The sequence below is a fragment of the Papaver somniferum genome, unplaced genomic scaffold (genome assembly GCF_003573695.1).
Source record: "Papaver somniferum cultivar HN1 unplaced genomic scaffold, ASM357369v1 unplaced-scaffold_19, whole genome shotgun sequence".
Lineage (NCBI taxonomy): Eukaryota > Viridiplantae > Streptophyta > Magnoliopsida > Ranunculales > Papaveraceae > Papaver > Papaver somniferum.
The window spans coordinates 6,281,770-6,308,952 of NW_020628818.1; the positions used below are offsets into that span (position 1 = coordinate 6,281,770).

The window sequence follows — 27,183 nt, forward strand, 5'->3', positions numbered from 1 at the left end:
CAACCGGCGGGCAGACTTCAGATTCCCAGAATCATAGTGGAGGGAGATGCAACAGAAATTCCTAAAGCTATACAAGGGAATGCAAATGAATTACCATGGAGTATTCGATCTACAATTCTCTCCATCCGAGACCGCGTCAAGAACTTCAGTGAAGTTAGCTTCACCGCAGTTTCTAGAGACGTTAATTTTATTGCGCATGATTTAGCTCAATGCGCAATCTCAAACAATGAAATAGATGGTGGGTTCATGATGAACCATCTAATTGTATTATGCAACACCTTATCTTGAATGAGGATTAATATCAACGAAAATCCGTTTTTCTTTTAAAAACGATTTTTTTTTTGCTTTTATTCGCATCTTATTTATCTTTTTTTTTACGTCGATCCAAAGTATTTTGTGACTAATTCGAACTCAATTTCCCCAATACATTCGTCACACGATGAGTGTTGCATCCAGACGTACAAACTACCGATTTTTATTAGTCTAGCCATCAGTTTTGGTGATTCGCTTGTCCCGCAATGGAGGCAAAATGAAAAAATTCCACGGTAAAGACCCTAACTGACTTCATAAACATTTAATTATCTAAATAGTGGCAAAGTAAAATGGGTGCAGGGATTAATGACTAGGACTAGGACCAACATTACAAGGTGTTTAATAGGTATGCTTGGCTAGTATGGGAAACTCAAAGCTTTTGTTTAGTACTTGTGAACCTACATCTTTTTTCTTTTCTCCCATCAAAACAGGAACTTGCCTGGCCGGTGCGGGTTCAACTCCACTACACCCACAATTTTTGATCCCCATTACAAAAACGCACTTCTTATCGCTCACCTCTTTGTGTCTCTTCTTCTTTGATTTCTTTCTATCTTTCTCTAATTATTCCATATAAAATTATACTTCAATCTCTATCTTGTTTCCCATGTAGTTGGTAGGTAATACTAATTTTACAGATTATAATTTTATTCAAAATTTTGTATCCAAATATATTTTAGCTGTACTTTCCTTTTCTTTGGTTAATTAAGAAGAAATTTAACTTTGTATTAGTGGAAGAGCTAATGATTAATAGCTGAATTTTTTTGACACCCACCATTACTATTTTCATGTCTGGTATTCAAGCATAAGTTCCTTCTTTTCTTCTTCTTCTTTTTTTTCTTCCACTTTTTCTTTATAGATATAGGTTTGTGTCCAATGTTTATCCGATATAAGGGTCAAGCATCACACCAAACTAAAGCATATTATTTATTTCTTAAAATCTTATTCATCCCCATAAACCAAAAAAACAAGCATATACATTGTATGGAACAATTGGGCAATATATTCACCCTCATCTAGCCACTAAGAAAAATAAAAATAAGTAAAATGCACTAATACTCATGGGAAGAATTCTGATTTACATGTGGAAGAAACTTGGGTTCAAAAATAACCCTCGTCCTAGACACTTAGTTGAAAATTTAGCACCGATATGGACTTATGCTGGTTTTTCTAGGTGACCGGAACCTGGAAAATCCAGACTAGTTTCTCCATGCAAATAATGATTTTTGATGAGGATTATTTACTGCAATTTTCTTTGGAAAAGATTTTTTTTCGATAGGCAGAGAAACTAAACAATGCAACGACATAAATTCAGCCATGAATTTTAATTATTACTGCTAATTCGATTAATCCTTCAATTATGACTATAGAATGTAAAGGTGGAGAGCTTTTTTAAGTGGGAATCAAAATATCCCTCTAAATTTTGTAGGTACAAAAACAAAATGAAAGATTACGCACACCAAAAGAAGACTCCAAGCGTGGCTTCTTCATCTTCTTTTGGGTCACTGTTCATCGTATTTTGACACTAATTATTGGGAAAAAAACTCTTTTTTTGATAGTAGTCTAGCTTTCTTAGAATCCAATGGGAAGTTGGTGGGATCCATTTTATGTCTAATCTAGTCTAGGTAGGGGGCCAAAAATAAGTTCGTGCTAGGACGGGAAATGCCTTTTGGATCTTTTCTGTATTATTTTGTGAACTTTAGTTTTGATTCTCTAGTATTATCCTGGAATCCCTCGGAGTCTTGGACAGTCACTTAATAATGGAACCGAGAAAAAGAAATCTCACCCGCATTACTTTTAGATCCGAGAGAGCCTTTAAGTCGAAGAATCGAACCCTATCCTATCATAGTACAATTGGAGAGGATGGGTCAGCAAATTTTTGTTGGGTTCCCTCTTCGACATGGCAACTAGAAGCACAAATGATTTTTTGAAGTTTTTTGCAAAGCAAAAAAGATTTATTTTCACCTGAGACTCGAATAGCGTGTTACAAATCTGCTTCTGATTTCTGCTTTTCCAGAAATAAAAGTTAAAAACAAAAACATTTTGCTTCATAAAAAATTACCTTTTTTGTTTGTCAAAATCATTCTGAAATTGTTCATTCAAATTAATTTCTGATTTTTTTGCTTCAAAAAGTCAAAAAATAATTTCTAGATGCGTATTTAAACGCGCTACAAATTCCGCCCATTATTGAGTCCCATAAATTGAAATGTTCAAAGGAATTGTGGGATGAATGAGAGAGTAATAAAGGGAAGTAGGGACCTAAATATGGCATGGAATTTTAAAGTGCATGGACCCCTGAAAGATGAAACTTGAGACTCTCGGGTACTTATCAAAGGCTAGTAGTAGGAGGTCCCCCGCTATCCTTAGCATCCATCAATTCAAATATTTAGCCCTTGAAGTTGAATGGGAGACCATTATGCCTCATGGTAATCCACTACTAATCCTAAAATAAAAATAGAATCTATGTATTCTTCACATGGTTTTCATTTATTTTGGTTACATGTGCTTACGACAAGAAATGTATGATCCTATTTGTTTATCAGACAGATTTTGCAATTGTTCAACAGTTAAGCCGGTCACACGCTTGGTAGTTGTACGGATGAAAAAATATCAATTTCTAGATCAATTTATTTTCATTTGTTTGTAAATCAATTTATATTTCTATAATTTTACATTGTTTTTGATCGATCAGAAGAAAAATCATTTAAAAAGAGGTACTTATGGAGGTACCTCAACCCAAATCATGTATGGTTCCACATGAGTTACAAGTTTTAAACAATTCTTAATACATCTTAACTTCATCTCAGCATAGTTTTCTAATTAGTGAAATGTATAAAACAGCCCCTTGATTCATATCTGCTGGTCATTGAAGTTAAATTGAAGCAACCCTGCAGCTGCAACTAGTATTAGTAAACCTACTAATAATCAAAACCTAATACTGATAGTGTAAGATGTCCGGAGCAAATACTGAAATTCAGGAGAGTTATTATTCCTCTAGAATTACAAGTTACGTTTTATTACTTTTCCCTCAACATAAGACAAAGAGAATTATTATCAACAATTCAACATCATTTTTGTTTTCGACTACGATACTAAAATCATCACATATGACCGTTAATATGTCCGTTTGTTTAAAAATTAAACAAGAGATTATTTACAACCACTAATATAGACTATTGAAAAAGCATAAAAAGAGGAATTATATATGATGTTAATCCCAAAGGATTAGCTTAGATATATTTGATTATTTAGGGGAATTATATATGATGATGATGATGATCATGATCAGATGATGCTATACTTTATGGATCCAAGGACATGTGAGGTGTTTCTATAGTTTCTGGGACCATGTCTATTGGTTGCCAATTGGCTCAATGGCATAATATATACAATATGGAATGGCACGCTAAAAAAGGGGGTGCCGCATATCAGCAAGCATTCGAGTGACAAGGTTGGGATTCCGGACATTCTTTTTCTCTAAGTCTGCTGCATGTCTCTGTCTAAGCCTAGGGCTGCTGCTGTTGTTGTAATCTTCGAGAATGCGCCTGAGTTTGTGTGGGGTGCTGCTGTTTTTGCGCGTGTATACGAGAATGGCCTGATCATCGAGCTATGTCTTTCTTGCACGCATCTGGCGTGCCCCTAAAACCACTTAAATAGTTTTAACCACTGAATCCTTTGCAATGAATAGCAGCATTCCCTTTTTAATCATCAATCTTTCTTTTCCTTATGAGCTGATGATTTTTAATCATCTCAACAGGAATGCTTCATAGCCATGGTTAGCTATTCTGCGAAGGCTGAATCTCATGCTCGAGGTCGAAAATTCGGTTTCTGCTATCTTCTGCCTAGTGTAATGAATTGTTCATGACTGCAAAAAGAAAGAAACATGGTTCTGCTTAATAATTAGAGATGTCTTAAAAGCGAAACGAATCGACATATTTTTTGTTACGAAACATAATGTTCTAACCTGTTTAAACAGGTCTTCCTTTATCATGTTTATAAACCTGTTTAATCAGGTTGTTATTCCCTTTTGTATGTACTTCTTCTTCATACTTGTTAATTACTGTGATACCAATTGTTAAACAAAAGGAAACTAAAATATTACTTAAAGGAGCACAAAAATTAAAGTTGATGCTGTTAAAACAAGTTTTTGAAGCGCCTGGTTTTGTTGTTTATAGTGGTCCTGCACCATGCTTTACAACTCGTGCACATCATAAAAATAGAAAGAATCAAAACATTTTTAAACAAAATTAACTTGTCAGTCACAGTGTGATGATGATGATGATGGTTTCTTCACATAGATTAATTAAGGAAAAAAAACAACAAAAACATCTAACTACGCCCTAATTACGTAAGCCATTCGGAAAACCGAGTCAATCGCTGGTTACAATGTTTGGTGATTTAGTCGGTGTGACGGTACGAAGAGCAGTCTGTCGAAGAATGAAAATGAAACCAAGAAGGGGAGGGAGGCAAGGCCCGACCTCAACAAGAAATTCGCATATTATGATGGTTGACTCAAACTATTAGGCATATAGAATCATAGATTAAGACCTTGTTTGTTTGCAGCTGACTCGGCATCTGGGTCTGAGTCAACCCCTGACTCGCGCCGAGTCAGCTGTCAGATTGTTTGTTTTGCACTTTTTACAACCTCTGACTCGACATCTGAGTCAAGGCTAACCCCTGACTCGGGCCTTATAGAGTCAGGCACTTCCATGTCCCTGAGTCACTCACTAGTACCTCTGACTCGCTGGAATTGGCAAAAATGCCCTCGACAGCTTATAACAAAAAAATTTCATTTTATCATTTTCTTCTCATTTTCTTTGTCGAGAGAAGAGATGGGTGATGCAGAACCAAACCCTAGTTGATTTCTCCTGCATCTTTTTCATCAAATCCACTGATTTCTATCCATCATCACCCTCGTTTCATCTCTTTCAAATCTGCTTCATCCAAATTCATCTTTCAAATCACCCTCGTTTCATCTCTTTCATCTTTAAATCAGCTTCGTTTCCGGTATAATTCTTTTTCATATTCAGGTATAATTCTTCATCCATTTTTATTTTCGTATGGGTTTTATGTGTTTTGGAACATGGGTTTTATACTTCAGACAGATCTGAAGAATATCTCACATCCACTCGTCCTCTCTCTCTTTCTTCAGACAGATCTGATTACAAGTTGTGGATGATGATTAGGGTTTGGTTTTTCTTTGTTTAAATCGATTGATGATGCTATTATTGTTAGGGTTTGGTAGATTGAAAGTTAGGGTTTTGTGTATTTTGTTTAAATCGATTAATGATGTCTTTTTTTTGTGTGTTTTGGCAGATTGATAGTTACGGTTGTGTGTATTTTTGATTAAATCGATTAGTTTTTTTTGTGTTGTATTTTGGTAGATTGATAGTTAGGGTTTTCTGTATTTTGTTAAAATCAGTTAACAAGTATTTTTTTTTGTATATTTTGGTAGATTTATAGTTGGGGTTTCATTTTTATGTTTGTTGATGGTTTTTTATGTTGTTTCACACCATTTGTGTAGAACAGAGCTAAGACATATAACCATTATGCACAAAACCCTTGAAACAACGGGTTATTTCAAGAATTAGGGTTATACATATTGGATTGTTATGTGTGCAAGATAATATCGAAGACAGACCCACCATGTCTTCAGTTATTTTGATGCTCAGTAGCTACTCAATCACTCTCTCTGGCATCTCCTTCACAACCTGAGTTTTTTGTAGGAAGCATACCAGGATTGAGTACTAAGCTCAACCCTTTAGAACATTCTAGGAACAGCTCAAAATCATATTCTGCAGACGACATTTGGCAGTTTTCCGTCAAGGTAAGAGACTGTTTGCAAGTTCAACAGTTACTGCTGATTTCAGTTGTCAATTGTTGCTGGACCATTTGGGATTTGCGGAATAAAATTCGTTTTGAACATACCTTCATTTCTTTACGACTGGCTTGTACGTACTTCCTTGGTTAAGCTCACTGCTGAACCTGGAAAGCTCTATCAAAAATGAATTCAGGGAACTTCTAGGTCTACCATATCTTGGTGTTCCTAGTAAAGCGAGAAACGCTCCAATCATTTAAAGGGTAAACTGGTATCCTTAACATCACTACTTCAGATATGGCTGAATTTTGGGGTAAATGTGACTCACTTCTTATCATACATGACTAATTCGCACATAACCTCGTTCCCTGGAGGCTGTGTGCAGTGAATTGCATCAAATATTTATAGAGATGGAAACTCTGTGGTTGATCTGAAATAAAAACTGAGTCGAAGAAGTCTTCTAATAAATCTATGTGGTTCTTAGTTCCCAGATTCTATTTGCTTAACTGTCTGTAGTGTTGTTTTCTTTGGGTTTGCTCACTAGCTTTGTGGAGCTAGTGTTGCTCAGACTGAGCTTGAAATATGAATATTGAATCTCTTTTCTTTGAGACACAATAACTTATTACTGAAACTGGCTCTTACACTTTTTCATTTTCTTTTGGAGATATTTTCTCTCGTGGTTATGAGTTTCATCTTAGTTGCTGTCAATCTGTAAATATAGTTGTATCGAAAACTCAGCTATTTGTCAAATGATGTGCAAGTTTCCTTGTTTCTTATATTTTGGGAGTTGTTCAATTGGCTGACAATAAATCAACTATGCACAGAGATCGAGTCAGAAGCCATTTAGTCATTTGGGATGTAAAGTTTAGTTGTTAGGAGTAAACTTTACATCTGTACATATAAAAAATGAACCCAAACTTTGACGAAAAAATGAATCCAAAGCAGCAGAAGTTTAGTTGAGTTGTTCATAAGAATGATATGAACCCAAACTTTGACGCCAAGAGCCATGTACGCAATGCATTTGTAAGTTGATTTACTTTCCATTTTGTTGATTTAGTGCATGCTGTGCTTTGAACTTAAAGTCCGAACATGCTCCACTGTAAGAATTAGGGTTATACATATTTGAGTCTTCATTCATGACTGCGCTTACAGAATAGTTTTTTTTTTTGTTCGAAAGAACGCTTACAAAATAGTTAACTATGGTTTGTTCGCATTGTAAAATGTTTGAGTCTTCATTCATGGCTAACAACAAACCCAATAATCGCTTATATAAATTCCTTGTTTGGTAAATACTGAATATGCATAATGGTTATATGTCTTATTAAAAGTTTTAGGAATATATGTTGTTTCACTTTTATTACAATCTAGTGATAGATTGAGAGCTAAGAATCAAAGTCTTTATACATTTATGAAATAAATGTTGTTTGGCTGCATTGCAGGGATAGTTCACATACAACCTTATATATTAGCTCAGTACGCAGACATTTGTTGCCATCACTGGATCCTAAAGCAGGTATTTTCTGCTCGGCCTTTCTCCCGTTTACTTTCTCAGTAGCTAGCACACTCTCTTCTATTTCAAATTACCCACGTCTTGTATTGTTTTAATTTATGCTAGTTCTCTATGGAGAAAAAAGAAGATGAAAAAGCAAATAAGATAACTTTTAGGAGCGTTCCAGAATTTAGAGGGTTATTTATTGACCAATGTTTGGCACAAGCTACTGAGCATGGGTTTTCTGGAACTTCTTTGAAGCAAACTTCGTGGGGAAATTTGTGCAAATTCTTTTCTGAGAAGTATGACTGCACTATCACCCAAAAGAAATTGAGAAACCACTGGGATTACTTGCGCACCCAATATGTCACTTGGTCTCGTCTCTTAGCAAGAACTGGGCATGGGTACAACGCGGAGACGAACACTTTTGATTGGAGCGAAGAACAATGGTCTGAATTAGACAAGGTAAGAGACTGTTTCAGTTTTGTAAGTCCCTCTAGATATCTTCTGTATTCAGAAAATTTTATTTAATCTCAATAAGGTTCAGGCACAATGTGCCTTGATAATATCATTCTTTGAAGCTCAATAAGGTTCATGCCAAGCTTGTTTGATCACCAATAATGAACCAATAGTGATTTTACTTTCTAATTGATGCAGACAATCAAAAACGCCAGTCAATTCAAGAATAAGGGACTGGAAGATGCAGAGAAGTTGCAGAATTTATTTGATGGGAAGTTCTCTACCGGAGTTAATAGGGATACGCCTGGAAGAATGGAACCTCCTTGTTCAGCTGGAACTTCTACAACTAATGGATCTGATTCCCGAATAAGTCTTGGAAAAGAACAAAATCATGAGGATGATAACGAGGTTGATTCTAGTCTCAATGCAAAGGGGAGTGGAAGGAAAAGAAAGAAGGAAATGGACGAAGCCTCAAGTGATTTATTAACTGAAAAAGTTTGTTCTATTGTCACATCAATGGAGGCTCATCTTCAACATAAAAAACTTGCTCTAGAAAAGGATAACGCAGCAGAATTCATGAAAGCTCTAGATAATCTACTTGAGACTGATTGCATCACAATGGATGAGTATTTGAGCATTAGTCTAAAAGCTTCAGAGATGCCTGGTTGGCAGAAATTGTTTGTCAGTTTGAAAAGCGATGAGCTTCGTGTTGCCTTTGCACACAAAATTTTAGAAGAACGTTGAAATTTATGAATTAGGAAATAGTCAGAGATGTTATGAGTTGCTAAACAGTAGAATTTGTGTTGAATGTTGAATGACTGAATTACTTAATCGGGTTTTAATTTGTGTTGAATGTTGAATGACTGAATTAGTATTTGTTGAAGTTAATGAATGAGTATTGAAGTTATGTTTGCTGTTTATATTTAATTGCTTGTTGTTTATATTTAATATGTCAGTGTGTTGTAACAATTTCCTTTCATTACGTTGCAGATTGAGAAGGCTACAAGGAAGTGGGTTTTATGTAGAGAAGGGAAGCACCTAAATACAGGCAAGTACTTATATATGATGTCTTCATTCATCTGACAGTAGTTTCTTAGGATTTCTTGGTAATTAATCACATCACTTATTTGATTTATACAATTGTTTAGGTGATGTGATTCAATGGAGAAGTCTTATTTTGATTAATATTCTGACATCTGGCTTTTGCAGACTCCCAAAAGATGTGTTAAGACCCCTGTAGCCGCCAAGAAAAAGACGGTAAATTTTGGTTCGTTTTTTTTCTTATGTGGTTGTGTAATGCCTTCCTCTATTTTTCAGAGGCTTACTACTTCATAATGCTTCCATCTACTTGTTGTTTTCAGAAAAATGAAGACCTTACTATCTCAACTGGTAGCTTTATGTTTGTTAGTGAAGCAACTTAAAAAGTCTAAGCGGCGTGTACGCCCGAAGTACAAGAAGTCAATTTTAACGGGAAAGGATTTCACCCAAGATCTGTTAGAAGGAAATCCGAGGAATATGTACAACCTATTGAGAATGACTAAGGCTCCTTTTATTCAATTATGCAATGAATTCCGAGCCAAAGGACTTTTAGAGGATAGCAAGTATTTAGAAGTAGAGGAGAAGATGGCAATGTTTCTATACACAATCGGGCACAATTGTAGGAATCGTGTAATTTTATATCACTTTCAACATTCAGGTGAAACAGTTAGCAAGTATTTTCATGAAGTGTTGACTGCTATGAAGAAATGGTCTGCTGAAGTCCTAGTTCCTCCACCAAATGTATTTGATAAGCCAGCTATAACAAAAAGGAATAAACGTCTTAGAGAAGGTGCTTTCAAAGGTGATGTTGGTGCATTGGATGGCACTCTAATTAGTGCCAGCATTCCAGTCGAGAAGCAAACACCGTATAGAGGAAGGGGAAGAGGAGAATGTAGCCAAAACGTGCTTGCGATATGTGATTGGGATATGTACTTTTTGTATGTAGTGGTTGGATGGGAAGGCACTGCTCATGACTCGAGAGTGTTGACTGAGGCAGTGCGTGATCCATCTTTCAAGTTTCCTCTACCTCCACCAGGTATTATCTCTATTTTAAGTCCAATTTTTCTGCATTGGGTTTGTTTTCTTTACTCAATTTTATTTAGATTCTTGTGCACTGCGTTCTTATATATTTGAATTGTACCTTCCTACGCAAGGAGAGGCCTTCCTCTCAATTGTAGTATTCTCCTATTTCAGGCCACCCCTGCGCCTGTTGGGATGGGGAATCTGTTCTTTGAACCACCTGTTAAACTACCCACCAAACTTACCAGTGTTAGAATATATGATGTTGTAGTTAAACTTAGATTGTTATGTATGTCAAGCCAAGAGAGACTGACATTGAACTCTAGTGTACCATTGCCTAGAGTTATCTTAGCCATCAGCTAAATTTTTGTATCCAAAAGTGTTTAAAAGAAAAGTACAGAGTACCAGAGCTAGATAAATGTGACATTATATTGCGAGCTTCTATAACTTGATGGAAACACCTTTTTAAAAGAAAATCTCCACATTTTTTGAGTAAAATGTAGGCAAGGTTTTAATGTAGTCAGTAAATGTCAGTCCTGTTGATAAGACATACATTGACTGTCCAGTCCCTTATTTACAGCTGTCACAAGCTGTACTGTCTCTCTCTCTCAATATTAAAGTTGTCCGAACTCCTTCTGTAATGTTAATCAGAATATTCATTTTTCATCTGCTATAATGTTTTTGTTCAACTTCATAATATTTTGATTATATTAGCTTGTCATTTAGTAACAATTACTACTTCCTAATGTTTTTGTTCAACTTCATAATGTTTTTGTTGAAAATTTGCAGAAAAATACTATCTATGTGATGCTGCGTACTCTCATACACAGGGGTTTATGTGTCCGTATCGCAACATAAGGTATTGGATAGGCGATTATCGAAGAGTACCTCCAACAACAAAAGAAGAGAAGTTTAATCAAGCCCATGCTCGATTGAGGAATGTGATTGAGAGAGCATTCGGGGTATTGAAAGTAAGATTTCCCGTCTTAAGTAAAATGCCTTCTTACTCATTTGAGACTCAAAGAGATATCGTCATTGCTTGCATGTCAATACATAACTTTCTACGTCGTAATGCATTGGATGATTGGCTATTTAAAGAATATGAGAATGAGACATTTGATATGAATGAGACACAGGTGGAAGTCGAAGTGGAAGCGGAAACGGAACAAAATGCACCTCGTCTGTTTGGACGACAAGAGCAGATATATATGAACAACTTACGTGATGAAATAGCTAGCCTCCTTTAGATTTTGTTGCTTCTGCTTCTTTTATGTTTGTAGGAATGAAGTCTTTATATTTTATTGTTTGGTAATGTTTAATTCCATCAAAAAGAGAAGTTGTTTAGACCGGTAGTGAACAAGTTGTAATTTATTACATTACAACTTCTGTTTAGAGAAGTTGTTTTATGGAATTAAAAATCTCATATAGCTAAAGTTTGCTCATGGGTTGAAGTTTTAGGTTGTTAGAATGGTAGTGAACAAGTTGTTTGAAATGTGCACAAGGGTATTTTCTGTCCAAAAAAATCCACTCAGCTGAGTCAGATCTGACTCACAAAACAAACATATTTTCTGACTCAGACCTTAGTGAGTCAGATCCAGATGAGTCAGGTGATTTCACTCAGATCCAGACGACTCAGATCCAGACGACTCAGATGAGTCAGCTGCAAACAAACACCACCTAAGGCTGTTAATTGCACGAGTAATCCATTGTACTTGTAATGATGGTAAATGCCAAATATGCTGATTATACAGAGTCAAAGTCAATGCATACCCGCACATTATTAAACTTAAGCATGCATTACACTCCATAAGCATGCTAAGCAAGCTTAAGGGAAATAATCCTCATAATGGGCATTCATTTCATATTCAAGTTGGGTTCAACTCTCTTGCAAAGACCATGACCTCAGAGAAATAATCAGTTGACTCTTGCTTATTTATGGCGTGTTTATACATAACATAAGTGAAAACCAAGGGTGGTGCAAAGGTGCCATAGTATCTTTAGGAATTCGAAAAAGATAGTAGTATATCCATTGATTTAAAAGGGATCTACATTTTGTCAATGCCTGTGGATTGTTGTGCTTCGGTTTTGGTTGAATAAATCCATAAAAACTATCTTTTTGCTCAGCTTCGCTTGAACCCATTCATCTACTTTTTATCCATCTCAATTGTATTTTCAGAGACTGTCTCTTACTTGTCTGCTTAGGAGGGATTTGAATGAGAATCCTTGTCCTTGATGTTAACCAGTGGAAGTCTTTTTTCCAACCTTAATGGGAAATATTCAGATATCAGTACCCCCCATACATAATTCTGACCTTATTCCATGCCTATCATTAAAATGATGACTTAAGAATTTGGTATAATGTGATCATATTCAAACCCCATATATATTTTGCTCTCAAATTCCGGAAAAATCTTGTTAGGTGTCTTTTTAGTGTCCAACAGTCCATAGGCTCACTCGTCACTCATGAGTAGTTTACTTTGAAAAAGTCATCTTTTTATAGTCCATGAGGATGAGACTGAGAGAGTGGAGAGTTAGGTCCACCAGATGAATTGATGCAAGAGTTGATCACTCTTTGTAATGGAAGAAGAAAAGAACATTGCCACTTTGCCAATTACTTCTGCATTCGAATAATTCGACTTGTTGAACTCAAATTACCAAAGCATTGAGAAGGATATGCACAACAAATCAGAAGGGTTAAAAAAGAATCTTTTGTGGTGAGAACATGTCTAGGCCATCTTTTATCTGTTTTGAGTTGTAGACCCTGCAGAAGTATTTTGGAAATGAAGTAAGAAGGTCATAAACATCGTCATAATTGAGGTATACTATTATGAGTTGATTTAGATGGACTAGAATTGAGCAACGACCCCATCAACCATGATCTAGCTTTTCAAAATCAAAAGTAAAGAAGAAATCAGCAATGGAGTCAACAGCTAATTTTGTTTCTTTCCCCAATTCTGCAAAACAAGATTCCCACAGATGCACAACTGATAACTCATTGCTGAATGCCAAGTCTCTTTCCAGATGAGTTGACAGTTTCAGGATTGAGATCAAGAGATGCCCTAATAACTTCAAATAGTATCCAACCTAAAATACAACCTTTTTGCAATGCTATTCCCAATATTCCAGCCCAGGATGTCAACACCTAGCAGATTTTATACACATTCATTCACTCTGCACCAATTGCGAGTCATATTCTTCCAACTACTTTCGCAGAATCATATCTATACTAAATTGGCATCAAATAAAATCACATCACATATATTAAGGATGACTTGAGATGCTCCATTTATTCTTACAAACAAAACAAAAGAAAATGACACCGAGTCACTGATGGACAATTTTACATAATCTCAGCAATGTATAAATCTACTAAGAGGCTACCCCTCACCCTAAGGATTTGATAACCTCAAAACAAATACAATAAATGGTGTGGTAGAACGGATTTACATAACAAGGGGGATACGAACTATTCAGAACAAAATAACCTAATTTTTGGCACAACGTTGCATAAAGCTCAGGTCATATGAATAAAGAGCTGAATTATGTGTGCGACAATTAGCTCATTCTCAAATCTCAACGAATACACTAAACCACAAAGAACACAAATATAATCAGGAAAAAGATCAGAACGGCAAATATCTTGATTAGAAGCCACCTGTTTGAAGATATTTTATTCAAATGCTTCAGAAGAGCACTGCGTGCATTGTCTACATTTGCTAACGAATCGTCCAGGTTATCATCAATCCTGCGAAAATTCAAAAGTTCAGTTCAGTAACAAGCTTCAAATTCAAACAGAATCGAATTACTATTATTCACTTCGCCAGATGATACAAAGCTGGATAAAATCTCCAGTTATGAGTTAAGGATATAGGAAATATGTCATCTATCCAGAGTTGGATAATTAACATTTTCGCAACTTCTTAAAGCTTGAAAAGTTAGAAGAAGAATGTGCATAACATTAACCCTAACTCATGTATCCCCGTATTTTGTATTTTCAGGTCGCTGTCAGACCTCATCCTGGTATCGGGCGCTAGGACCAGAACCCCTTCCGACAAATCCACTTTCTTTTTTCTATTTATATAATGAGGAAAAAGAAAGAGAAAATCCAAAATTAAAGTAGTAAGAAAAAACCTGATAGCCAGTTCTCCTTGATGCGCAACCATTGTGGCCAACTGTGTAAATATCCCACTTAGTTCAGTAATAGTGGATTCCACGTTCTGAAGAGCAATTGTTCGGCTTTGAGAGTAGTTTTCCTGCCTCGGAACAACCTGCTGCAACATAGCCGCTTCCATCTGCGGGGTTGGGTTATCCACAGCTAATCGCCGTCTGAATTGTCAAAATTTTAACACTATGTCACCGTAACTGACATTAGTAGCAGATCTATATTTATTTGGATTTAAAGGCTGTGCTTCTAAACATTCAAATACAAATACATTTAACACGAGAACATTTCAGGATTACAGTCTTTTCGACTAATCAATCGGTTTAAACTGAATATTAAGTTAGACCATAAGCTGCCAATATCACCTGTATGCATCAGATCAGTCATATTATGCAAACAACAGTCCTTAATCCCTAAAATTCCACACCTATATAAGACCAAGGGTTAAGTCCTACATCTGAGTTATCAAATTCCACACCTAGCATGGCTTCCATAATTAGTGAAAATATATGCCTTCTATTTCAATTGTGGCATGAAGCAAGCAAATACGGAAACATACCTCAGTTGGTTGCCACCCTGAGCTCCGTTCGAGGGTATTCTGAGATGCAAAGCAATTTAGAAATCAGACTACAGCTTAAAACGAGAATACCAATGTTTTTTATAAGAAATGATATACATTCAAGATTTTTGTATACATAGCCTCAGTGGATATTTCTTACATCTCATAATATGAATCAGTGTGAGTCGTATAAAGTCAATATTGGAATTGTAATACCACCGAGCTCGTCAGAATATTAATATTAAACGGCAACAATTTTAACACAAACTTAGATATTTATTTTGAACTAACTCAAGTTGGTACTAAACGATTTGAGGAAGTCAGTACTCAACAAGCAATCTGCAGGTTATACCAAAAATTTGAGGTGGCAAAGGAGGCAATTCAATAATATAGGCCTTGCTAGTGTGTCCCACAACCGTGTTTGCCTAGTGATACATACATAAAATTTCATATATGTTTTTCCAGGTGTAACAGATCAGCAGTTTGACATAACCATTTGTAAGATCGCAACTGCAATCGAGGGAATTAATTACAATGCCCTACTTAAAACTTCAACCGGACCATACAGGCGTAATAAGAAAACTAGCATATGCTCAGTAGAAAAGATCCCATAAATTAAGCAAGGTCGGTCTTTGTAAATGCATTCTAGAGGATCAACACACTATCATGCTATGCTTGTATACTTTTGTGCACCATACGGAGGTAACAGAATAACTAGCACCCTCAGAAAAAAAAGAAGGTAAAAGCATGGCAAGTTGAAATAAACTAAGAAACATTTGTAAGATTGTAACTGCATTCTAGGCCTAGGAATCGGATTGTTACAATCGTCGCTCTCAAATCCAACAAATGATGAAAAGCAACTGGAATACATGTAGTTAGCTTGAGAGGGAAATAATAATGTAATCCATCCAAGATAATTGATCATGATTGGGTGAAAATACTCGATGGATACTTACGCTGGTGGTTGCGATGCGGCGGATGCATCAGAATTATTAGACCAAGGAGGTGGTTCAGTGATGGGCTTTGGTTGAGTAAGAAATGGATTCTCTCTTGTTGTATTTGTGGAGAAGATCTGTTTCCTATTTTCATGAGCCTTAAGATTCTGCAAAATAAAAGCAAACAAAATAAATCACACACTGCTGGAGAAAGAAATCACTATCGGAAGAATTTCCAGAGTTAGGAGACGCTAACCTCTGTCCTTGCAGTTAATACTTCCTGAAACTGTTTTGTAGTTCCCATAAGCCTGTTCTTTAGGTCATCACATATAGTAGTTGCATGAACAACTCTATCCTTTGAACAGTTTCCATCTGATATTTCTAAGTTTTGAAGGGTTTGTAAATCTGAAACTGCCATATTCAGCATCGTAATGTCGTTCTTTATTAAAGCTGTAAGTTCTTGAATTTCCACAAGTGGATCATCAAACATTGACGATCTTTTTGCCACTGTAGATATATGCAAAATGTCAATAGATGACACAAGTTGACCATAGTGAAATGTATTGAGACTGAAGATTGAGGCAGTACTACTAATAAATAGAAACATGAAGCTCAACCATACATCATCTTACAAGTATGACATAAATCCCCCAACTCTATGGCATTAAAAGCAGTGTTACAGTCTTCTAACCGTTCCACCTATGTTCTGTGAACCCGATTATGGATTCAACTGGATTCTCCAACAAAGAATCAAAGAGTTAAAGGCTTAAAGCTCAGTTATAATAGGTTTCAATGCACACCCCTAAAGTAGATGAGTTATGTGAGAAAGTGCTCCTATTTTCAAAATAAAGTCATATGCATCAACTGTACTCGCAACAACAACTGCAAGGGACACTATAAATCTCCGTTTTCTCTCACTAAAAAAGTTTTATTCACCACATGATTTAGATTATAAATGATAAACACAGAGGGGAAGGGACTCACACAAATCAAAATTTCAAAGCTATATACTTTGATAGACATGCATCATTTCTCAAACTTGCAAAACTAAACCACTAAATGTTTCTAATTCTGCAAATTATCAATCCGCTGCGCCTAACTTGTTGTCAAATACACTCACACTAAATCTGAAAATGATTGGCATGAACATACGAGATGACTAAATTATCGCCATCTAAATCAATCGTAATGTCTGACACACCAAATCGAGGAGTCAACCTACACAGTCTAAATTATTGGCATGGCACACAAAACATCAAGGTCCCAAGATAACTCAAAGAGAAGAAAAACAGTGGCAAGTTGTGTTCCAACCCTGTGACCAAGTCCACTTTTCACCAAAACAAGCTTATTACAGTTACCTCAAGCTTTCACGAACAGTGAATCCGATAAATGGAGTTCATTCTTATAGATGTCAGAGGTCTTATGTTCTAAGATACCAATTTCATATCACGGTACAAATCTCCCTTCAAATAATCAAATCTCAAATCCTATTCTACACTATTTCAAAACTACTAAGAAGTAATAATTTGATGAATGAGATTCCAAATAATTTACCAAATCAATATACAAAGAATACATTCATGATTTTATATTCAACCAATTATTGAAACAAACTTACATTTAGCGAGTCTAGTGATCTTCTGAGATGCTTCATAGATCCCCAAACCGATTTTGGAAGCCTTCTTTTTGAAATCAGATTGTGATAAAACATCTACAGGTGTTGATGATTTTGATGATTCGGGATCGTTTATTATACCTACTCCTTCGATCTTCTTCAATCTTTCAGATAACGAATGAAATTCTGTAGTCCGATCTCTGTATGATGATAAACTGGATGACGCCATCTACGGAAAAATAATACAACAAAACCCTAATTTGAATTTGACAATCTATGAATGGGAATAATGTTGTAAAAGAGGTGGAGTTCGTTTCCGGTGAGCTATCAAAATCTGCTGCGTCGTGTGAAAAGGACTGGTTTTTCCTACAGAAGAGGATTCCCGTACCCAGAAGGCCAGAACTACGACGTGAGCATGGCACACGGCCACAAGCCATGTCAGTAGTGGGAAACTTAGGCTAAGGCCCCACCTATGAATAACCATTATATGAGGCACCTAGTTAAAAGAGCTTTAAAACCATACCCCTAATTAAAAATAAATTCTAATAAAGATCGAAATGATCAAATTGATTTTCACTATATAACTATCTAACCTAGGTTTTCTCTCAAACAGACACATTCATTTTCATTTCAAGAGAGAGAAATCGAATCTCACTCTCACCTTTAACAGAAACAGATCGAAAAAAAAATAATTTTTTTTACCGAAATCGGTTGCAAACACAGATAGAAATCCAAAACTATTCATCATCTTCTGAATCGATAAACCCTAAAATCAGAACAACGGATTGAAAAACGTTAGAAACAAGAATTTTAGTTTCAGATTCAAATCCTAAATCGATTTAATTTGAATCGATTGAACCAACTGCAGATTGTGAGAGGAAAGAGTCTGATGATAAACAAATAGGTATGTTTTAATTTGAAGTTGTTAGTTTTGAATTCTAACAATCAAAATATTCTCAAGTACAAATTGTATGAACATTGAAAGGAAGAAAACGATTAACTAAAGCTGTTTTTCTCTTTAGTTAATTTGATTTTTAAGTTTCATTTTTGTTTTTGAATCAATCGGTTTTTGTTAATTTGATTTATGTTTTTATTACAGATCCAAGAAAAAGGAACAAAACGATATTTGCTTTTGAATCAAATGATTTTTCCTTTCAATACAAGTAATTTTTATGCATAACTTTAGGTTTATTTACAACCTAAAATTCATTGATGATAGATACTGTAGTTAATGTTCTAGTTCATGTTGATACAAGTACACATGTATATTGGGTTATCAAGTTCATATTGATGTTCTAGTTCATGTTGTAAGATGACTTTTGTTATGTGATGACGTACAACATGTGTAACTGACGTCTACACATCCGATTAGCTTGTGTAACTTTCCTCTACACATCCGATTAGCATGTGTAACTTCCGTCTACACATCCAATTAGCATGTGTAACTCGAAGTTACACATTCATACAATTAGATGAATATGAGTTTATCTTACTAAGTTGTATTGAAATTCCTTAATCTGTAGGTTATACTCATAAAACTGTGTCTGTAGTTAAATTATTCAGATTATATATGCATGATACTGAGAGTAGGTATATATGATCTTGGATGGCACTAAAAGTATGTAGCTGACATGATATTGATGTAGTGGTTATGCCGGTGATTGTTATATGATAAGTTTTATATTAATTAGATTGCATTTATGGTTATGGCACTCTTCTTACAGTGGTGATAGTGGTTACAGGAGTATTGAAGGCGCCGATAGTAGTGGTGGTATAAGATCTAGTGAAAGTGAGATTGGAGTGAAATCAATTGTTGAAAGCGAAGAACGAAGATCAACATTGAGTGATCCGCCTATAAAATTTGATTTAAGAGTAAAAAAATTTTTTGTCTACATTGATTGATTATCTTGTCTAGATGCGTAACTTACAGCTACACATCCAATTAGCAAGTGTGGCCTTCATCTACACATCCATATAGCTTGTAAATTTTATTCAGGGTTTTTCCATCACTGAGTATATTTTTTTTCCAATTAGCACGTGTAACTTTCATCTACACATCCAATTAGCATGTGTAACTTTCGTCTACATATTCACTTAGCATGTGTAACTTGTGTCTACACACCCAGTAAGCATGTGTAACTTAATTGAATCTACACATCCAATTAGTATGTGTATCTCGCAGTTACACATAAATATAGCTTGTTCCAATCTGAGTCTGTTTTTTCTTATTCATTACAACTCTCATTTTTAAGTCTTTCACAACCATAAAAATCAGAATATTCTCAAGTACAAATTGTATGAACAAAAATTTGAATTTGGGTCACAAATCCAATTACTCGTTCTTGCTATTAAAGCAATAACAAATTAATGCAAAAAAATGAGCCAAAAGACTTGTGATGCATGTATAGAAAAAACGAAGATCAGATGCATCTTTTAAACCCTGATAGATTTATTGGAAGTTTCCATGTTCCAAACCAAGGCAAACCAATATTGGAAGTTTCCATGTCCCATGTTCCATGCAACTTACAGTAGCCATGACAACCTGAAAAATACAAACATACAATAAAAATATAAAAAATCAAACTAACGCAATTCAACATACTCAACAAGAGAAATATATCATAGCAGAAAGCAATACATACAATGTGTCTTAAAGATACAAATGCTACAATTGTTTACAAATACACATGCAACAGGATATATATGTGTAACTTCAAGTTACACATGCTAATAATACAACAGGATATATATGTGTAACCTCAAGTTACACATACTGTAACAAAAAACAGCACGTCTACATCATCAATTTGAAGTTGTTCTTCTGAAACAACATTGTTTCTTCATCCTCTTCTCAGTATCAAACAAAAAACTCACAAAAATAAAAAAACAACAGAAAAATACAAATTCCATGCTAAAAATACAACATGATACATATGTGTAACCTCAAGTTACACATACTGTATAACAAAAAACAACATGTCTACATCATCAATTTGAAGTTGTTCTTCTGAAACAACATTGTTTCTTCATCCTCTTCTCAGTATCAAATAAAAAACTCATAACAAAAAAACAAAAAAACAAAAAACAACAGAAAGATACAAATTCCATGCTAAAAATACAACATGACATATATGTGTAACCTCATGTTACACATACTGTATAACAAAAAACAACATGTCTACATCATCAATTTGAAGTTGTTCTTCTGAAACAACATTGTTTGTTCATCCTCTTCTCAGTATCGAATAAAAAATTCACAACAAATTCACAAAAAACAACAAAAAAATACAAATTTCATGCTAAAAATACAACAAGATATATATGTGTAACCTCAAGTTACACATTCTGTAACAAAAAACAGCATGTCTACATCAATTTGAAATTGTCCTTCTGAAACAAAATTATTTCTTCATCCTCCTCTCAGTATCAATAAAATATAAACAACAAACTCACAACAAATTATCGGATCGGAAATGCAAGAACAACAAATAATTGAAAAAAATTGAAAAAAGTTTTGAAATCAAGCCAAATAAAATTCGTACATAGATTTATTGTTTTCCTTCTTCTGAAATAATGTTATTTCTCTTCTTGTTCTCAGTATCAACCGAATCATGTTCTCAGTATCAACCAAATCAAAAAATATAAAAACAAAATAAGAAAAATCCAAATCATAAAAATCGAAATCAATGGAATTCAAGACTAGATCGAAAACACACCTATTTTGATTTCTCTATTCCAACCTGTCTTCTTCCTCTTCTCAGACTCAACAAAATCCAAGCAAAAAAAAAAAAAAAACGATAATCAGTAGAAAATCGAAATTAAAAAATAGATCAGAAAAACTAGTGAATCGAACCTATTTTATACAAACAGAAAATAAAAATTGATACAAACTTATTTGTTGTTCTTCAATGCAGCGTCTTCCTCTCGTCAGATCCGAAAACAACTGAATCAATTCAACGATTTTCTGAGAAATACGTGTTGTTCTTCCTCTCGTCTTCAATATAGCGAATCAAAAATCAACGCACCTGTTTGTTGTTTTTCAATGCAGCGATTTTGTGAAGAAACAATTCGAATTCGGAAGATTTGATATCATGAAGAGAAAATCGCCAGAGAGCAGAGAGATGAGAGAGTTAAAAAAAAAACCTGATTTGTTATTCTGTTTCTGTTCCTATATAAATCTACTATAAATACTGGAGGTTATTTTTGGTATTTTCAGATTTATTAAAAAAATTAATGACGTCAGCAATCCGAAAAATTTCAAAACCTGACCCCAAAAATAAAAGTTATGGGCCTAGAAATATCAAAAACTAAAAGTATGGAGTTGATAGTGAATGATCCATTTTGTGGGGCTTCTCTATATTGAACCCATATAGTAAGGGGGTTATAGTATTTTTCACATGTCAGTAACGTGGGGTGAGCATTTGGCCGGAAATCCGTGATTTTTATCCGGCCGAACCGTATTTTTTGTGGATGGATGCCCAGATCATCACTTGAGTGTAATTTTGGGATCCTTCGGATTTTGGAATGGATATGAATACACTCTTAATTGGATTGGATGCGGATGTACTCTTAAAAATTCGTTGGACATCGTTATCCGTTAGATTTAAAATACTTATAATTTTTTTATAAAATATGATGTTAATTATACTGGTCAGATTGGGGCATACCCGGATTAATTGGGTATACCTAATAAAAAAATAGGGTCATTTAGAAGTAAAATTTAAAACCTCTTAGCCATATATTTTCAAAAATGGCTAACTGCCCTTGCTTAATTAGCACTAAAAATCTGTTTAGCTTAGTAAATTTAGTGAGATTAGTTAGTTGAATTAAAACTTAAGAAAATATGTTTGGGTAGATTGAACTTATGGATTATGTGGGAAGATTTTGAGGAAAAAAAATTGTTTTGAGAATTTTGTTTGTAATGGAAATGAAACCACACTACCAAAACACTTCTAGAAAGGGGATTGCAAAGCTATTTAATAGTTTCATTCTTAAAATTACAAGTGAAATCAACACTTTCGGATTAGAAAGTACGAAAAGTCGGCAAAGTCGACAAATATGAAAGATAACAACCACCAGTAGCCGACATGTTGAAAAAAACAATAACGTCGACTATATGATTTTTGACATACAGAGAAAGGTGTTGTAAATGCATGGGTAGTTGGAAAAGTATTAATTATTAACCTTCCGACTATGACATAGTCGACAAGGAAGTAATTTAAGAACACGACAGCCCTGGATTAGCCGACACGCTGTTCAGTTTCGAACCTTGCTGACTTTTGGTTATACCCAACAAAAAACATAATCTAAAAAAGATGTAATCTACTTTATTCATACAATATTGGTTACTACATTGATAAAAATATAAAATCCAACTCCTTGTCGTACAAATCACGAATGCGCATAGCACGTGCATCAAGACTTTAAACCCCTAGGCGATCCTAGTGGACGAGTTATAGTCTCGTGAGAGCGTCCACAGTGGGAGAGTAAACCCAAATATTTGGTCTTTTGAACAGACGTAGTGGAACGTACTATCGATCAAATTTTGATCAACGACTAAAACCCAGAGTATATTTGGTCTGGGACCAAGACTAAACCCAGATACAGTCGAGCGTTGATATACTTCACGCCCCACCACCAGGCGGACATATAGTGCACGTCCCACATCAGGCGTTGGTATAGTCTATGCCCCACACCAGGCGTTGGTATAGTTTACGCTCCACATGGGGCGTACGTAAAGTCTACGCCCCATTTTTTTTTTTTAATTATTTTGTATGGGGCGGGCGTTATACCCCCGCCCCATTCTTTGTTTTCAAAATCATTTTAGTGGGGCGGGCTTTATACCTCCGCCCCACTTCTTTCGTTTTTTTTTTTTTTTTTAGTGCACGTCCCAATCAGGCGTTGGTATAGTCTACGCCCCACACCAGGCGAACGTATAATGTACGTCTGACCAAATTTAGTCTTTCCACCGTAGCGTCACACACCATACTAAACCCAAAATTTGATCTTTTTTTCCCTCTTTGGTCTTTGGTTATACTCGCACCACTGCAGTTGCTCTGAGGGTTTACATAGACATCCACCCACAAACCTACTACCCTAAGTTGAAAACGCAGGGGGTACTAAATATGCCACAAACTTTTTCGTTTGGGAACCTATATGAACAATCCTTGTACAATCTATAATTTCAGTTACGAAATTGTATTTAAGATTGTGTTAACAAGGTAAATCTAGTATACACTCGAACTGTCTAGATTGCTTAGAATAAAAACTACCTTGTCTAGGTTAGGAAATACCCAAATACTTGACCAAAATAGGCTTTTAGTCACGTATTCACGGTTTAAGGTTCGCGAACTGTTGCCAAAAGTTCGTGTACAATTTCCTATTCACGAAATCAACATTAGCCACACTTATAAGTGTTGCTTTAATAAATCACTTATAACTTATTATAACTCGGAATTGAGTGATTCTTGGCTCGTTGCATTCGTATTCTCATTCTCTACAACATGAGGATCTTTCTAGTGATAAAAGTCATTCTCACCAAATTCATGGGCTCAAATATACTTGAGTATATATAAAATATATTTACCATCATGAGTACTTGTTTCGATAGATAGAGAGGTAGAGTAAACAAGAGAATCAAGAGTTTTTTACTAACCTTTAATGAGTTATCCAATATGTCTTCATGTATTCTTCAATATCCATTCTTCAAGGATAGCTTTGATTCAATACTCTAATTCTTAAACCTAATCTAGTAATTGACTTTAGTAAACTAAACTAAGAATGTGTTTTGTCATCTAAATTTGACAACTAACTTGACACACCAATGCTAATGGGTTCAACCGAGCATTCCTCCAATATAAGTATTAAACTATCAATCTTCATTGGACGAGTCATAGGAATATCCGTGGGACTCATACTCCAGAATTTTGAATACCATCAAATGATATCTTTCATCAAATATGAATGCTTCCCCTTTTTCCTCCAAGTAGTGCGTTTTTACGAATTCGTGCTGCAAAAACACAACAAACACTTACTTTTTTGGTGTAGTTTAATTAGAAGATCAAACAACTAAGCTTATGTGCAAGAAACTCTAAAAATACTTACAAATTTTTGAGGGAATAAGCTAGTGTGGATAGCGTTGAATATCTGTTGCTGGATAGCTATAAAATCACATATTCCTTTTTGGATAACTTAGTATACCTATCATGAATTTGTTGAGGACTTATTCTCTTTGGATTCTCTTAGTATCGCCTATATTGGTTATATATCTTCGCCCAAAAGGTTTCATGTTCTACCCTTGCAGGGTAGAGATCCATAACTCGACTTTCAGCGTACCATGTTTTGATTATGGCTAAATCTTAATTTGAATAAAATGATTCCACAGTTATATGTAGAGGTATGGAGAGAGTTAGAAAGGGTAGATGATGAAATGAGCTTTGGAGAGTATATGAAAATAGGTGTGTGTTTTTTTATAGAGAGAAGTACTATATTTATAGGATAGTGCCCAAATATAGATAGCAAATCAATGTAATTGTACTTACAAAAATTTGAATTTTGAATTTGTTGTCAAGGTTTAGTTTCACTAACAACTCTGACTAGATATAGTCGGAAATACAGTTGTTTAGTTACCTGAACACTATTAGCAATTTTGCACATAGGAAAATAGTCACATCCATTAACATTAGTCGACACTTTAGTTGTTTAAAATAAGGGAAAAATATCGTTTGGTCCTTTTTAGGTGGTCCCAAGTCAGTTTGGTCCTTTCAGAAATCACCTTTTCCATTTGGTCCATAATTATTTAAAATATTAAATGAACCAAAGTACCCTTCCGTGTTAATTCCTACTTATTTTTTTGTAGCGGTTCATTCTGTCTGATGAACTCCGGAGTTCATTCCTTCAAATGAACCCCTAATAAAAACCAAACTAAATTTCCTACTTATTTTCTGTAGCAGCTCATTTTGTCTAATGAACTCCGGAGTTCATTCCTTCAAATGAACACATAATAAAACCAAACTAAATTTCCTACTTATTTTTTGTCCAGAGTCATTCTGTCTGATGAACTCCGGAGTTCATTCCTTCAAATGAACACCTAGTAATTCAATACGAGTTCATTATTTACATGAACACCTACTAAAAAATAGAGTTCATCTTCAACATGAGTTCATTCTTTACATGAACACCTAGTAATTCAAGATCTAAAAACAGAGTTCATTCTTTACATGAACACAAATCTTCAACAGCAGCAAGAAGAAATCAAAAGGAAAAACAGTAGCAGAGAAAAGAGAAAAAGAAAAACCTAACTAAATCTTCAACAACAGTAGATGAATCTACGGCAAAAACATGAGTTCGTCTTCACCATATTCATCATTTTTATCATCTTAAACATCATTAGATTTTGGTTCTTCGTCGTCTTCATCATCTTCAACAGCAGCAGCAACAATCGTCTTCATCCATGAACTCGTCTTCAAAAACAACAACAGAGAAAGAAGAAACAAAGTTCATTCCAAAAATGAACTTCGTCATCTTCATCTTCTTCATCAGCAGCAACAACTCATCTTCATCATCTCCATCATCAGCAGCAACAGCAGAGATGAAAAAACATCCAAAATATTCATCACAAATTCTCGTCGTCGTCTTCATCGTCTCCATCATTTTCAACAACAACAACAGCAAAAAAAACAAAAATAAATCTTTAGTGTTCATCATCTTCATCGTCTTCTTCATCTTCAACACACTCGTCTTCTTCATCTTCAAACACCAACAACAAAACAAAAGAAAAAGAAAATCAAGATCAGAGAGAAACTAGATATGAAACTAGGAGAGAGAAAATGATTTCTTTTGTGCTAATAGATTCCTATATGTATGGATCTGAAAGGGTATTTCTGCCACTACAAGATGACAACTACATTATCCATGACGTCACCCTAGGACCAAACCATAATTTGCAGGACCAAATTGTAATATATATTTTGAAAATGGACCAAACAGACAGTTGACTCAGTCAACTGGACCAAACTCTCTCTAATATATTATTTTTAGGACATATTGGTATTTCCTACTTAAAATAATGTCGACTGATATGTAGTCGTTTGGGTTTTAATGTTATAAACATACTGAATAAGACTAGTTCTGGACACAGATAAATGGCCACATCCATCAACATTTAGTCGTCACTATAGTGGTTTACAATCCGGCTACTATATAGTCGTTTGGGTCATTATGTTCTAAACATGCCGACTATTAACGATTTTGTACACATGAAATGGTCACATCTATCAACATTTAGTCGTCACTATGGTGGTTTAAAAGGATGCCGACTATTAACGTATTTTCACTCAGGAAAATTGTCATATTCATCAAAATTTAGTCGGCATCGTAGTGAGTTAAAAAGATGCGACTTATTTGTATTTGGATTGGTAGTAATGTTTTTAACATGAACACGCAACTTATGGTGTCAGGGTCATCAATCTGGTAAATAAAAGGGTGCCGACCCTAAACTGATCGTCACTGTACAAGACAAGTATTAAAACCCTGCCGACTAACTTGTTGAAACTTAGCATAACTAAGCAAACTATTCGTTCAACAACTAGAAATCCAACAAGAACCGAAACGTCATAATTTGTCCAACAACAATAGAAACATTTGTCCAAACATCCATAAAATAACATATGTCCAACCATTAACCATAACATACTTGTCTATAAAGAAACATCCATAAACTATAAATTCACTCATGATCGCGACCACGACCGCCACTCCGGCCTCGTTTAAAAACATCG

General features: G+C 35.0%; 3 protein-coding genes across 3 annotated transcripts; 2 read left to right on the forward strand and 1 right to left on the reverse strand.

Annotated features, from left to right (window-relative positions):
* Window positions 1-8,022: 8,022 nt before the first annotated feature.
* On the forward strand, window positions 8,023-8,935 carry LOC113338314. Its single transcript, XM_026583757.1, has 2 exons — window positions 8,023-8,081; window positions 8,274-8,935. Exon 2 carries the CDS (start codon window positions 8,388-8,390, stop codon window positions 8,817-8,819), a length of 432 nt encoding a protein of 143 aa, XP_026439542.1. The 5' UTR covers window positions 8,023-8,081; window positions 8,274-8,387; the 3' UTR covers window positions 8,820-8,935.
* A 505-nt stretch (window positions 8,936-9,440) lies between these two features.
* On the forward strand, window positions 9,441-11,380 carry LOC113338455. Its single transcript, XM_026583875.1, has 2 exons — window positions 9,441-10,149; window positions 10,923-11,380. Exons 1-2 carry the CDS (start codon window positions 9,441-9,443, stop codon window positions 11,378-11,380), a joined length of 1,167 nt encoding a protein of 388 aa, XP_026439660.1.
* A 1,980-nt stretch (window positions 11,381-13,360) lies between these two features.
* LOC113338958 (syntaxin-31-like) lies at window positions 13,361-17,633 on the reverse strand. Its single transcript, XM_026584351.1, has 6 exons — window positions 17,408-17,633; window positions 16,046-16,296; window positions 15,811-15,956; window positions 14,855-14,893; window positions 14,265-14,459; window positions 13,361-13,878 (listed from the first exon to the last, which is right to left on the reverse strand). Exons 1-6 carry the CDS (start codon window positions 17,631-17,633, stop codon window positions 13,719-13,721), a joined length of 1,017 nt encoding a protein of 338 aa, XP_026440136.1. The 3' UTR covers window positions 13,361-13,718.
* Between the last annotated feature and the right edge of the window lie 9,550 nt (window positions 17,634-27,183).